Genomic DNA, 13,936 nt, shown 5'->3' on the forward strand with positions numbered 1-13,936 from the left:
AGATCAATTAAAATAAATGGCCCAAATTATCTTCAGTTACTCTGATGTAAAATCAGCTTCCTGGTGTAACTCGGTTGATTTCCGATTTATTTCATTATAGACAAAGTAGATGGACTCAGTATTTCTTGCCAGCAACTCTGTTAGTCTGCAACTTTGGGGAGGAATTAGGAGACCAATTAATTAAATTTGCTGGAGTAGCTTCTTTGTGTTAGTGTATGCATGTCCAACTTTATTTATTTTAGCAGGAAACATTAGACACTTTCTGATAAACTTGTGAACAGCTCTCTGACCATAGCTAAAAGTAGAGCTGGACAACTCTTGGGGATTTTCCTCCTGCTTTATTTTGTTTGTTTTCCCTTGAGAATCAGTTATGCGGGTTACAAAACTATTACATGTCTAGCAGCATTTGTTGTGTTTGCTGAAGAATGGGAGACTCTCAAATGAAACTAAATTGAAGAATTACACCTTCCTCAAATGGAGGTATCGCATACATTTTGGGGTTGGTAAGGAATAGCAAGAAATAAATAGAGGATTTTAAATAATATTAGACCTAAAGGAAGATTGCTTAATCCAGTATTGCATTGTCACTGGATTCTGGACTGACAAGTTCACTGAAAGGGTGATTTCTTGAAAGTCTATTTTATACACTGGCTTTGGAAAGTACGCTTTTTTTTTTTTTTTTAGACCTGATCTGTTTTCAGTACCAGTGACAAAATATTTACATTTACATGGATGGGATCAGACCCTGTACTGCAAGAAGTTAATACTCTTCAGGAGTAACATTTGTCTAAGTCTTTCTTGAAAATCCTTTTTATTTGTTTGGGTTTTGTACAGGGAAGGGAATGAAAATTGACAAGAAATACAAATACAGTAGAAGAAATAAATGTTTGGAAACATTTGCGCACTTGCAAAGCAAGCAGTCTGCTGCTAGCCTCTATGGCTGTCCATTGAGAGAACACCTTGTACTCTAGAAGACTGAAGTTGTGATATAAATAGGTGTGTTTATACTTGTAACATTATGACTTTTGAGGAAAAAATAGCAGATGTGTCATCATGTTTTGGCCAGTAAAGCAAAAGTGGGATAAGCCCAGGGCTAGTCTTGATGTTTCAGAAGTAGATTCTCAGCTGCTTTGTTTGAAATCAAAGATTGACGCAGGCAAAGAATCTGATACTCTGTAATACTGCACTTGCTATTTGCGCATTGCTCAGCTATCATTAATGAAAAATCCTGTCCTTGAAAAAGAAAGTCTTTCAGGACTGGAACTTGAACCTCACATAAACGAAAAAGCCTTGTGTTGATTTATTTGTTTTCCACAGCTATTGACTCAATTTTCTTTCCTGATTACAGAAGGAAGTGCTCCATTTTGAATATTATTGTTCTTACTTTTGCTACATGGAGCCGTTCTGTAATGGCCATCAGAGCGTCCTAATGTTGTGGCTGAATGTGAAATCCTGGCTTTCCTTATTAAACAGGTCACACTGCTTATTGGAGAGTATTGCCGTTCTGGTGGTTGAACTGAGGAGTTTTACCAGCATATCAAGGATTGCTGTCACTGTGTGCAGAAAAAAATGCTCTCTGCTTCAGCATCAGACGTTTCAGCTGTTGTTTGCATGAGTTGTTTAGTATGAATATGATTTAAAAACACCAGAGACACAATATGGGTGTAGCAGGATTGTCTTTCATTGGCAGTTTGTGGAACAGCTAGCAGAGTATTATTACTGTTTTTTAAAAGTTTTGTCTGGATTTGAAATTTTAGAATAATTAACTTGCTGCTTTTCAGGGGGAATACTAATCTAATATGTAGATATGAGTAAAAGTAATACGTGCTTATATGCAAGTCCAGTATGCCACAGAGGAACTCGCGTATCTGTGGGATTTGCATACCTATACGTAAAGCACATGCTGTTTAAGTCCAAGTCAAATACTTTGTCATATTTTCCTTAGAAGCATTTGCATACAGAAGAAGTTTCACTAAACAGGGCTTTGCAGCTTTATGAAGCATACATTACATTTTCAACACTGAGACTTGTGCAAAGTATAGTACACAAACGCAGTACTTCTGACATCAGGGTTGCTTGCAAAAATAGTTCATGCTCTTTCAGATAGAGGATATTGCAAAATGGTTTGCAAGTGAGATTTGCATGTATCTGAAGTAAATGGGGATAGGCTTAGGGAGACTTCCATAAATCGTGACTGAATTTAGGTACTTTTTAGTATATGAATATGTTATTGTAAGAGTGTTTACAGTTAACAGCAGGCAAGGGAACGTTGCATTTGTCGGTGGTGACTGGGCAGTAAGAATTGTTTCCCCTCTATTTTATTAACCCTAATCATTGCTTTGCCAGCTTATCTGACAAACAGTGATGATGCTTTTTGCACGTTGCTCAGCTAATGTTGCTGCTGTTCTGTGCAGGTGACGTCAAACAGGAGCCAGGCATGTACCGCGAGGGACCCACATATCAACGGCGAGGCTCGCTTCAGCTGTGGCAGTTCTTGGTAGCTCTGCTTGATGACCCATCAAACTCTCACTTCATAGCGTGGACTGGCCGAGGCATGGAATTCAAGCTGATCGAGCCAGAGGAGGTGTGTTAGACAGACAGCGTGCCCCGACATTCACTGCCCCGTCCTGCAAATTTAATAGTGCTCCTTCGGACTTAGGCCTTTTTTTCCTTCAACATTTTGCTAAAGTAACACATTAGAAGAGTGACAGAAAGCACTGGCAAAGGCAGTGCTTCAGTTAGGACAGAGGTATAGTTAAGCATAGAAATTTCATAGTCCCACAAAATAATAAAAAGATTGCAAGTACTAGAGTTACTAAACACTTGACATTAGTTGTGGGGCCCAGATTTTTCAGAACTGTTTCATGGATAAAGCTGTGTTCTGGAATCCTTGGAAAACTTGTCCCTGAGTAGTCTTTCCACATCGAATATTCTTCAGTATGAAGATGTGGGAACTTGGAACTCTTAGGCTGTAGAGTAAAAGACCCCAAGTCTAGCAGGTGGCAAAGGAGGAGGTTAAGATTGTTAGGCAGTAGCATCTCATCAAAATGATATAACCCCCCACACACTTTTTAGAGTCTTCCTCAGAGTCTTCCTGCTTATCTGTATCGTTAGATTGTTTAGTGCATGCTTAGATCCTAGGCTTGCAAACGCTCAGCACATGCACAGTTCTCCTGAACCGTGAAGGACTCGTGGGGTAGATAAAATTACTTGTATTCATGAACATTTGCTGGAGCATGACTTAGTTCACTTGTGTGATAAACAGGAATAAATTGAAAATTTTATTACATAAACTTTTTTGGACTGGGTAACATTAAATAATCTGTGTTCTAAACAACCATGGAAACTGTCGGAAAATCTGCTGTGTGTGAATTTTGTTGGAATACTGGTGTGGATAATTTGATTAGCGTTGTCAAAAAGCAGTATCATTCTGGTTTACTTTTTTGCCCTTTGGACAGGGTTGGGTAATAGAGGAGACGGCAGCAAATTTTTGTCAGGATCGCCTCTGAGTTAGAGCTGAGTAGGAAGGTTCGGGGGTGTAAGGCTGCTTCTGTGTTCCACCAGCTATTTCTGCAGTTTGCCATCCATCTGCTGGCATAAGCAAGCTGAAAGCTTTCTTGCATTTAAGTTACATTGTCTGCCAAGAGCCCTAAGGGGATGATAGAGTAGTTGGGGATGGTGACAGGACTGATGTCCCTTTCCTTTCTGATGTGGTCTGGCTGAGGGGCAGGCTGCTACAAGGACCTGTGTGCTGGCTCTCGTTTGTCTGAGCATCCCCTGCACTAGTGATGGTCACCGTGGCTGATCCTGGCATTGCGCGTCTGAGGATCTGACCACACAACAGTCTTAGCTGATTTGATACTGAAACTTTGCTGGCTCGTCAGCAGGCTACCTGGAGTTCTTAGTTATGTGACCTGGCCCAGAACAGAGTGAAATCTTTGGAAGGGCTTTTGTTTGATTTTGGTGAATGAGGTATCGAATTTTTTGGCCTGCCCCAGCCTCAGTATGTTTTACCCTCTTGGTTTTGTCTTGTCTTTAAGGTATATCCAAAGTTTCTCAAGATTAAAGAGATTTATTGAAAAGTGATTCCCAGCAGATGGTGCAAAAACTTTATAGATTTTATTAGCTAAGGAAGGGAAAGTGGCAAAACAAACCCCTAAGATTTCCTTATTGTGTAATGCCCTGAAGAATTGGATATTCTGATTTAAGTTAACCAGATCATCTGCTTGTCTGACTTTGTAGCAGTTGCTTTGTGTTTTGAGCAGCACTGCATCCAAGATCTGGAGGACAGAGGCTGCTTGAAACTTGCCTCAATCCTGTATGCTCTTAGGGAGTACAAAGGAGCCTAAGTTGTTTTCATATCTATGTCATGGATCTGACAGAAACTGTTAATTAAAATAAGGATAGCCTATGGGAAGTTGCACACCTCTGTTGGTTGCCAAGTGTAAATTGAAGGGAAGTCAAAGAGGTTGTTGGTTCAGCTGTGGCAGGTTAGGATGTCAATGACATGACCATCCCATCCCATCCCATCCCTTTCTGGAGGTTTATGCCCTTGTAGAAAGAGTGACAAATAAAATGAATAGGTATGAGCTCCTCGAGCAGTACAGTTCATTCAGAAAGCAGATAACTGTGAACCATGGAGGCTAAGAAATGGGTGTAGGTCCATTTCTGCTGTGTTGTCATGGGGGCAGCAACCTTCAGCAGGAAGGTGGGGTGGACGGCTGGAAGCCTGAATTCCTTCCACAGAGCAAGACTTGACAAACGCTGTGCAGTTCTGGGACAGGAAGACTCACTTACCGAGACTACTTCTGGGCCTGCTTGTTTGTTTAGGAATGTCGAAATACCATGCAATATAGTATATTTTCAACCATTATTTTGTTGTACTTATCTTTGCTGTGTATTTATTTGTTAAGCAAGCCTGTTATGTTGGGGACTTTTAGAACTCTGATTAATGCAGAAAAACACTTGGCAGGAATAAACAAAGAGTGATGTAGGCATGTGTTACAAAGATGAACAGGCGAATCAAGGTTACGCATCTAGGCCAAATCTACAGCTGGAATAAATTGACATGATTGGAGGTATGTTTCCATTCAGATATGACATAGCTGAAGTTAGTAGAGCTGTGATAATTTACATAAGCCTGAAAAACTGCACCACCAAAAGGAAATAATGCTTTCAAAAGAAATTTTAAAAATTATTGTCCAGATGGAGATCAAAGTCATGGGTTCTGCTGTTGTTATTTAGTCCCCCTCGATTCTCAGTGCTGCGTATTGTCTATGGTTTGCATCAAAAGGCTCCAGACACCTATGCGAAAGTTTCGTCGAGCAGTGTGCAGAGAAGCTGCTTGGCTACTCTCTCCTCTTTCCACAGCTGTATGCATATGCGACTCTCAAATATTTTTATAAAATGTGCTTTAAAGAGTTCATCAGCTCTGACTTCCTTTTTCCCTCTGGTGACATGATAGTCATTTGTACAGCCAGTAATTGAAATGTCACCAGCAGCCAATTATAATTTCAGGAGGGGAATCCGCAGTTAAGCTCTTCAAACAAAAGGTCTCTTTGTCCAGAACTACCTTTGGCAATAAAACAAGAAGCATAAAGGCAAGTAGAAATCATAAGTCAGAGCAGAAGGCATATTGTTCTCTGTGGAATGGCTGCACAAGTTGCTTGCAACTCCCTTTTTATTATTATTTTTTAAGGGAAATTATACTACTGCAACTATGAAGTTTCTGTCCCATTCTTCATACTACCATATAGTTCTTCCAAGAGATTACCCTGCCTCCTCTGATAGTTCATTTTCTTTGCTAAAGTGATATTTAGGACTGGGAGTTGGCTTTTGAGAAATGGCTCCTAATAATCTCAACATCGCTGTCATTCCAAGTACAGTCTGTATTAGTTCATGAACTAAGTGTACATGCATGTGTGTTTAATATAACTCCGTGTTCTGACAGCAAGGAAAACACAGGAATGGTACAGTTATTCACAGTATGAAACTAAAGTAAAGTTTTCATCTTTCGTGAAAGTTTTCTGGTGGAACTTGATAAATATTTTTTGTCTATCATCTCGTTATATGGCTTTATTTTTTTCATTCATTTTCTTTTTTAAAAACAAATGGAAAAAACCTCAACCCTCTACCACATTTTCAGGTAAGTCTGCTTCAACTTTAATGGATGGCTGTGTGTCCAATTAAAAGTCATAGTAGTATATGGGAGTTTCAGGCCATGGCAACCTTTTTGCTTGTGTTTATTCATTGCACCTGCAGGGTTCCCCCTCCTCCAGCCCCAAATAAAGTATCTGATGATAAGATCTGCTTGTTAAATGCATTTAACAAATCAATGCTAATCCATTTTTGTGGCAGGTGGCACGTCGCTGGGGGATTCAGAAAAATAGGCCAGCTATGAACTATGATAAACTTAGCCGATCGCTTCGCTATTATTATGAAAAGGGAATCATGCAAAAGGTGAGTAGCTGATTTTGTATTAAATTTCACAAGAGTGTTGCATGTTAATCCATAAGTCAGTTTATGAGAAGTACTTGTAGCTGCATTGCTAGGTATGTTTTTCATCTGTTTAAGCAAACACTAAGCCTTTTCACCTACCAGGTCCAGTATACGCATCAAGATATTTTTTCTATGTAAAAAATGCATGTGGCTTTAGTTCACACAATGCACATCATGATTATAGGGAAAGAGGCAGCATTCAAAATTATCCAAAAGAGCTTCCTGGCACCTGTGAAAGTCAAACAGTAGAGTACGGTATGAATAATGTTTTGCAGATCTAAATTAGCTGCCCAGCACTTGGGTACTTTGGTAAGTGCAGGATAGGGGAGAAAAATGATACCTATTAACATACCAAATACTTTAATATTACACCAATAGTGTTGTAATAATACTGTTTTTAAGTGGAATTTAATATTTTATAATAGGCTGGATTATGAGAAATATTTAACAATATTTTATATGTAACAGTCTGGTCTTGCTGACAGTATTGAGCTGGTCGTCCTGCTGTGGCTTGCTGATTTACATGTATGTTTTTAAATCTTGCTATGTAGTACCATGTAGATTGACTGAGAAATCAATAGGAGAGACCTGTCTGCTGCATCTACAGAACTGGCAGGTGTGATCAAAGATCATAACGAACACCTTGTGCTGTAAAACTTGTTCTATATCTTTTCACATAAGTTTTGTGACCTGTGATGACTAACATGTTTAAACCTGCCGTTTGCCCATTCCATGAATGGAAACAATGCTCTCAGCTCAAGTTACTGGTCAACTTTTCCAGTAGGTTTTGTGAAGTCTCAGTTTGGAGTTGCCTGTTACAAGTTCTCTTGCTTTGATTAGAGGATCATTGTAGTGCTCTCCTTTTTCACTATCCAGGAGTCAACTCGCATAACAACCTGGACCAGTGTTGGGTTATGGTACTTCAGCAGCACAGTGCCTCATCCGTTTTTGTGTGTCACATAGCTGTGCACGGAGTCTTTGTAAAGTGGACTAGAGACTGGGTCCAGTCAGACAGACACAGAGGTGCTTGATTTTGCTTCAGGCAGAGGAGGTCCCTCGTTGCAGGCCACAGCTCAGCTACATAGGCAATTGTACCAGGACAGTTCAAAGGCAGCACAGAGGCAAGAATAAGTAGCAAAGAGAGTGAAACCAGCTGAAAAGTTGGGGATGGGAATACTGTAAGGCTGATAATGCTGCCCAACCCACACATCCATTTAATATAGAAAGTTTACAAGTACTTCTGACAGCTAGCTTGCTACTGCTGGAACTATTACTTTATTATCTACGAGAATCTATTTAGCACACATTTTAAAAGCTTGTTTGGATGCTTATTCTTCTGACATAGCAATGCTTACAGTTTGCCCTGGAATTACCCTATCTGGCCAGTTAGTGTATGTTAAAAACTAATGGTGATTGTAGATTCGCAGCAGGTTTCTTTACTACAAGGTTTCTATGCACATTTTTTCCCCTTTTAAGTTATGCAATTAAGTTATGCAATGATAACAGGTTATGCAAATGCCCGATTTCTGAACGCAGCCTTCAGTCTGTCAAACTTGCTTACATTAATTTGATAAAAAAAATTCTACTGCAGATGTAGACTCTACCAAAACTTCACATTATTTGTAGAATAGATAAGCTGAAAGTTGAAGGAGGTGCTTCAGACTGTTTTGCACCCATAAGAATAGAGTGAAGTTTGCAAGACTTTTGCCACCTTCATTCACTGACTTCCAATGTTGTGCTAGCTGGAGTTGCAAGAAGCAAACAATATGTTCTTTATTTAAAAAAAAAATTAATAAACTGTAAGCATGCAACATGGTTCATCTTTTTTAACATATTTCTTTAAATAAGGGCTTGAGCATATGCTCTACTGACTTTTTTTTTTTAATAAGGCAATAATTCTGTATTGCTTTTATTGTTCTTAAGCTTTTAGGAAGATGAAGCTCAGACATTTAGTGCTATTCCTGGATAAAGGAAAAGTTTAGGATCTTTGGACAAATTGCCCATTCATAAGCGAATCCAAATGTCCCAGCTTTGCATAAGCAATTGCTAAGTACGTATTAGCCTACGTATTTGCTTATGCTGTCCCTGTACAATCAGCATGCACTATAACTAAGTGCTTTTATACTTAAGTATGAATCAATCTGCGTAAAGTGAAATTATGATATCTATCAGGCAATGTGATTCTTTTTTCCACTTTGCACGCAAAGTGTTGGACTTACTCATTTTATTTTGCCACTGTAGTGACAATTTGTTTACGTTTTCCAATAAGAACGGTTCCATTTGTGGTTAAGTATAGGAAATGATCGCAAATAAATGTTTAGAAGTAGAATACCTAGTCTGTCTTCCAACATGATGTCACATGTGGCAAAATGCAAAGCATTCTGCACAGTCTGCTTCTGTCTTTGCTAGGTCATTGCCTTACCAGTTCTGCTGTCTCATTATTAATTGGGCAGCTGTCCTGCTGAGTTCTTCACAGGACTGTTGAACTTGGAGTTGCAAAACCATGAGGCCTTACGCTGCACCTTTTTCTCCCTTCTATTGTCCTAAGGTGGCTGGAGAAAGATACGTCTACAAGTTTGTCTGCGACCCTGAGGCGCTTTTCTCCATGGCTTTTCCAGACAACCAGCGCCCCTTACTGAAGACTGACATGGAACGCCACATCAATGAGGAGGACACTGTGCCTCTGTCCCACTTTGATGAGAGCATGGTCTACATGCAGGACGGTGGCTGCTGCAACACCCACCCCTATAACGAAGGCTATGTCTATTAACAACAGTGACAGTGAAGGGGATGTTTTCCGCCTCCCTTAGGCTTCTCCTCTTTCACAAGACCCAGAGGAAAGCTGAATCGACTTCAGTTTGTTTTTTAAATAGTACACTAAAAGGGGCTTTTCCTGTTGCATTACTCCTATGGTCTGCCATGGACAGCGCACTTTATTTGAAAGGGGAGGGTTGGAACCTAAACGTTTTTCTGTGTAACAGGAGGAAAAGGGTGGGTTTGCTTTTTACTTAAGTTTGGGAAGGGAACATACAGGTTTTAAGTACAAAAAAGCTATATCATGTCTGTTTTGTTTCATATCAGCATAGGATATTGTACATTTTCTCTGGGTATCCGTAGGACAGTTAATTCTTATTGTGCAAAATAACCACTTGATAATGGTACCAGCTCAGCATGCCTAGGGCATTTGTTTCTTGCCATTCTTAATTGTCTTTCTGCAGTTATAAAAGAGAAGCAAAGCGTATACCACAGCATTTGATTTAGAAGCTTGCAGTCGCAGACCTTGCACCTGGCCTCTGAAAACAACCAGATATCTTCAGAGTTTTTCTTTTTTCTCCTTTTTTTTTTTTTTTGGTATGGCCTTTGAAAAAATCCTGTTTAATGACAGAATGGCCATAAATAGAGTGACCAAGCAAAATCCCTGACTTCAGACTGCAAGCTGCATGCTGTATCTGGTGCCACGTTGCTATACATATATGGCCCATGCTACGGCTTAGACATTTAAAGATCCATTTGAGGGTAGTAATTACATGTGGTAGGCTTTCTGATGATCATGTCAGCATTAAATACAGGATCATGATCGGGAGGGAGAAAACATTTTGTATCCTTCCATTTCCTTTGGTACATAAATAAGTTATTTAATCAATAGGAATTAACTGTACTAAATCACATATCTAATTATGCTGTTTAGACACAGCAAGCACTCCTTGAGAAAAATATCCAATACACTAAATAGGTACTTTAGTAATTTTTAGACACGGTACCCATTAATATGCATTTAAACCTTTTACTGCTGTGTTATGTTGATAACATATATAAATACTAGATAATGCTAATGCTTCTGCTGCTGTCTTTTTCTGTAATATTCTCTTTGATGCTGAATTTACTATGACCATTTATAAGCAATGCTGTAACTACAGGTAGCATTTCAGGACAAAATAGATGACTTGAACCATTTATTGCTTAGAAAATAGCTTACGCCATAGCTGTGCTATAAGCAGCTTTTATGCGCATCCACAGATGACTAGTAAGCTTCAGCTTGCTAATGAAAGCTCTGCAGAACCTTTTGTAATTTTTGGTGGAACGGAGACTTAGACGAACTGTCAAAGAATACCATGAAGTCGCTGTATGACGTTGTAGTGCTGGCACTGATGTTACCAATCAACTTGTTTTGGACACTAAATGTAAATGTGATCAGATATGCTTGGAAGACAATTTAAATTTTGAGGTGGTTTTTTTTGTTGTTGTTATTTTTTCAAATTGTTTTATTTTTTGAGAGGGATAATCTTGAACACAAGCCACACCTGCTATTCTGTATGTAAAACAAACAAACAAAAAAGCTCTGAAAAGCCCCAAAAGTTTTAAATATTTATGAGCACCTTTTCTGAAATACAATGTTTCGTAGTCTGAAGGGAGGGCGAGGGGGTGAGATAAGAATTTCTTTTTTTTCCCAGTGAAATTTAAATAGGTGTTATATGGAGTACCGCATTTTCCTATATTCCCAAGAAGTGGGAGGAAAATGAATGCATAACCATAAAGCAACAAGAATAATTTTCATTGTAATGGATGTATTTTGAAGACAATCCTAGGTGGTGGGTTGATTTTCCATCCTCTGTCACTTAAGACACTAGTTAATCTATGAATATTTTAATATGCAATTAATCGAAAGTAGTAGTGGTCACCAGAAACCACAGGTGCATAAAAAATCATTTGGGCAGATATTTACTTTACTCATATCCACAAGTCATCATACAGTATAGGAGTGTATGTATACCTTAATATGTCACCTAATTCTGTCATTGTAAGTCTCAATGGCACTTATATTTTTGGTGATCAACCCCAAATCAGGTCTAAAATTGCAGAATTAGCAAAAAGGAAAGGGAAAAAGTTGAGTAAGATTGTTTAAAAAAATGTGGTTTCCTCTGAATTACGGTTCAAATGAAACATGCTTTGATGAAAAGTGCTTGGATTGGTTTTAGTTCTTTAATGTCAGCACGGAGCACCTCTTGCCTGTGGCAGGATGTGGGTATTTGGGAAAAGGCGTTGGACAAAAAAGGAAAAAAAAGGAAAAAAAAAAAAAAAGACGAAAAAATGCATCAAATGTGTAATATTTAAGAAGAAATATATATATATATCTGTATACGGTAGTGACTCACTGAACAAAACAAGCAATCAGACCAACATTACATGATCTCTCAGCAGAAGATATAAAAGTCTTTCACTGAACTGATTAACCCTTTTTAAAATGTACCTAAGAGGTTTTTTTAAAGTCTGTTTTTATTCCACTTTTTTTGTTTGTTTGAGGGGTTTTTTTGTTTGTTTGGGGTTTTCAGGTAGAATAATAAATCTGGCAGCTGATTTCTGCAAGATTGTTGTGTATTGGATTCCTAACCATTTGGACTGGAGAGGCCCTACTGCAGTAAGGCTCTTTTGGAAGAGGAGCTGATGGTCTGTTCCCAGTGCCTAGAATGGCTTCCTGCAAAATGTAACAAAAAAAAGAAAAAAAAAGAAGTGAGGAGTGTGTACAATTCATATGTGTGTATATATGAGTTATAGCCAGGAGTTAGATTGCCGAAGCATCGTATTTGACTGACAAAAGGGAGGAGGATAGTCTATGTAAATTTAGAGAAAGATTGATTCCAATGAAGAACGCATACACATTTTCACAGGGCATTTTAATATGCTACTCAATTTGAATGTGGGGTGTTTGGGGCTGGGGTGGAGGTGCTGGGTTTTCGTTTGATTGGTTGGGGCATTTCTGGTTTTGTTTTCAAGCTGTGCCACAAGTGGAGGGAAAACGCAGGCTTCACCTCTGTTTTTAGGTGGAGTTGCAGTGGAGTTGGCTTGCGCGTGTTTGCTTGTGCGTCTTTTTGCTGCCCAGAGCAGCGGGCAGCCCAGGGCAGTGCTTCCATGGGCAAATCCAGGAGGCATTGCTGCAAGACCCACACACTTTGGCTCGGCTGTGGGTGCTCAGGTTTCTCTGCCGTGACAGTTCAGTTGCACCAGTAGCTGAACAAGAGATGAAATTAGATAAAGACTTGGCAGATCCCCTCAGAATCCATTTGAGAAAATGAGAAGTTGCAGGTTTAGGGCAACGCACAAGTTTTGCTTTAGGGATATGACTTTCCACGACAGAGAGCCTAAGCCTGTTCTATCCAAGGTCACATCAGTCTTAACTTTCCCACACAGCAACTATGGTGCTAATCTTAACATGACGTTCTCCAAAAACATGAATTTCATATGCTTGTTAGACCAAATCTGCCTGCTTTACTTACAGTTGGCTGCTGTGGTAACTAGGGGACATTGGGATACAGGAACATTAAGGACTGTTTTATCTGGTGATTCCCTGCGTAGAGCCGTGTGCTCAGAATCTTTTCGACTTTGGAATTCTCTGGTACCTGGGACTGTTCCCCAGGGATTAGTGCATAGAGTTGTATTGCTTTTGGCATCTGACCGGTGTGGGCTGCAAGTCCATCTTCACAGGCTAATATGATCTAGTAAATATTTTTGCCTTGTTTGTTGTTTTTTGGTTGTTTTTTAATAGTAGAAAATAGGTAAATGTGTGCAGAAGGTATTATGAGGAAATCTTTGAATTGTTAATGGCTGTACTTCCTCCTCTGTAGAGCATTAGCTTCAGTGCACATACTACAGGTAATAGCACCAATGAACAGCCCTATTCACTGCTCGCGTTAATAGCGCTGAGTACTTCTCTAAATAATCTCCTTCAAAGATGCTTTGGGAGTCCTAATTAATATGGTATCTTACACTCTAAGAATCATCACTCTGAAATACTGCACTTGGATCTAGCTGTGAGAGCCTAGGGGATAAATTTCTCAGTACTCTTTGCTGGTTGGTTGGAGGTTTTTTGTGTTGTGTGTGGGGTTTTTTTGTTTATTTTTTTTTAATCAGAGGCTGCTCTGCTTGGAAAGGAGGTAGCAGCTGAGAGCAGGATCCTGTGCCTCAAAAACTCCAGTTCTGAGTCCCCTATGTCTTGCTAAGGTACCAGACTGAGAACTGAAGCATCTGCAATATGTAACCGAGCCCTGCCTTTCTGATTTTCCTACGGAAGAGGGAACCACAGTGCATCATCTTCTGTTGCTTCTGCTGCAGGAGTGGTAATCTCTGGCAGTGCAGGGGGTGGAAAGCTAGGGGCAGTAGCATTTTGAAACTACAAGGTTACCCGGAGGATATCTGTCAGATCCCTAAGAACCAGAAGTGCCTCAGCAAAGTGCTGTACCTTGCCACCCAGCTTTCGTGACTGCGTAGGTAGGTAAAGTGAACTTCATCTTTTACTTCAGGAGGTTGAAATACTGGTTTCCCCCTTGAAGACCAATTTAATTTCTGTGGGAAGGAAATATCTGTGCCATCTTCTTATGTAATTGTCTGAAAATGCCTATGAAGGGTCTTGTTGACATTTTCCCAGAGAACTATTTTTGTGTGA

The 13,936-nt window shown here is 39.5% G+C and overlaps 1 protein-coding gene across 5 annotated transcripts in view; it reads left to right on the forward strand.

Annotated features, from left to right (window-relative positions):
* Nucleotides 1-10,325, forward strand: part of ETV1 (ETS variant transcription factor 1) — a 64,888-nt gene extending 54,563 nt beyond the window's left edge. For all 5 annotated transcript variants that reach the window (XM_075419242.1, XM_075419245.1, XM_075419244.1 and 2 more), the window contains 3 exons: nt 2,415-2,584; nt 6,358-6,459; nt 9,047-10,325. In XM_075419242.1, the coding sequence (XP_075275357.1) occupies nt 2,415-2,584; nt 6,358-6,459; nt 9,047-9,268 (494 nt within the window). In that variant the 3' untranslated portion in view covers nt 9,269-10,325. The remainder of the gene's footprint in view (nt 1-2,414; nt 2,585-6,357; nt 6,460-9,046) is intronic.
* Nucleotides 10,326-13,936: the final 3,611 nt, after the last annotated feature.

Source organism: Opisthocomus hoazin, chromosome 4 (genome assembly GCF_030867145.1).
Source record: "Opisthocomus hoazin isolate bOpiHoa1 chromosome 4, bOpiHoa1.hap1, whole genome shotgun sequence".
Lineage (NCBI taxonomy): Eukaryota > Metazoa > Chordata > Aves > Opisthocomiformes > Opisthocomidae > Opisthocomus > Opisthocomus hoazin.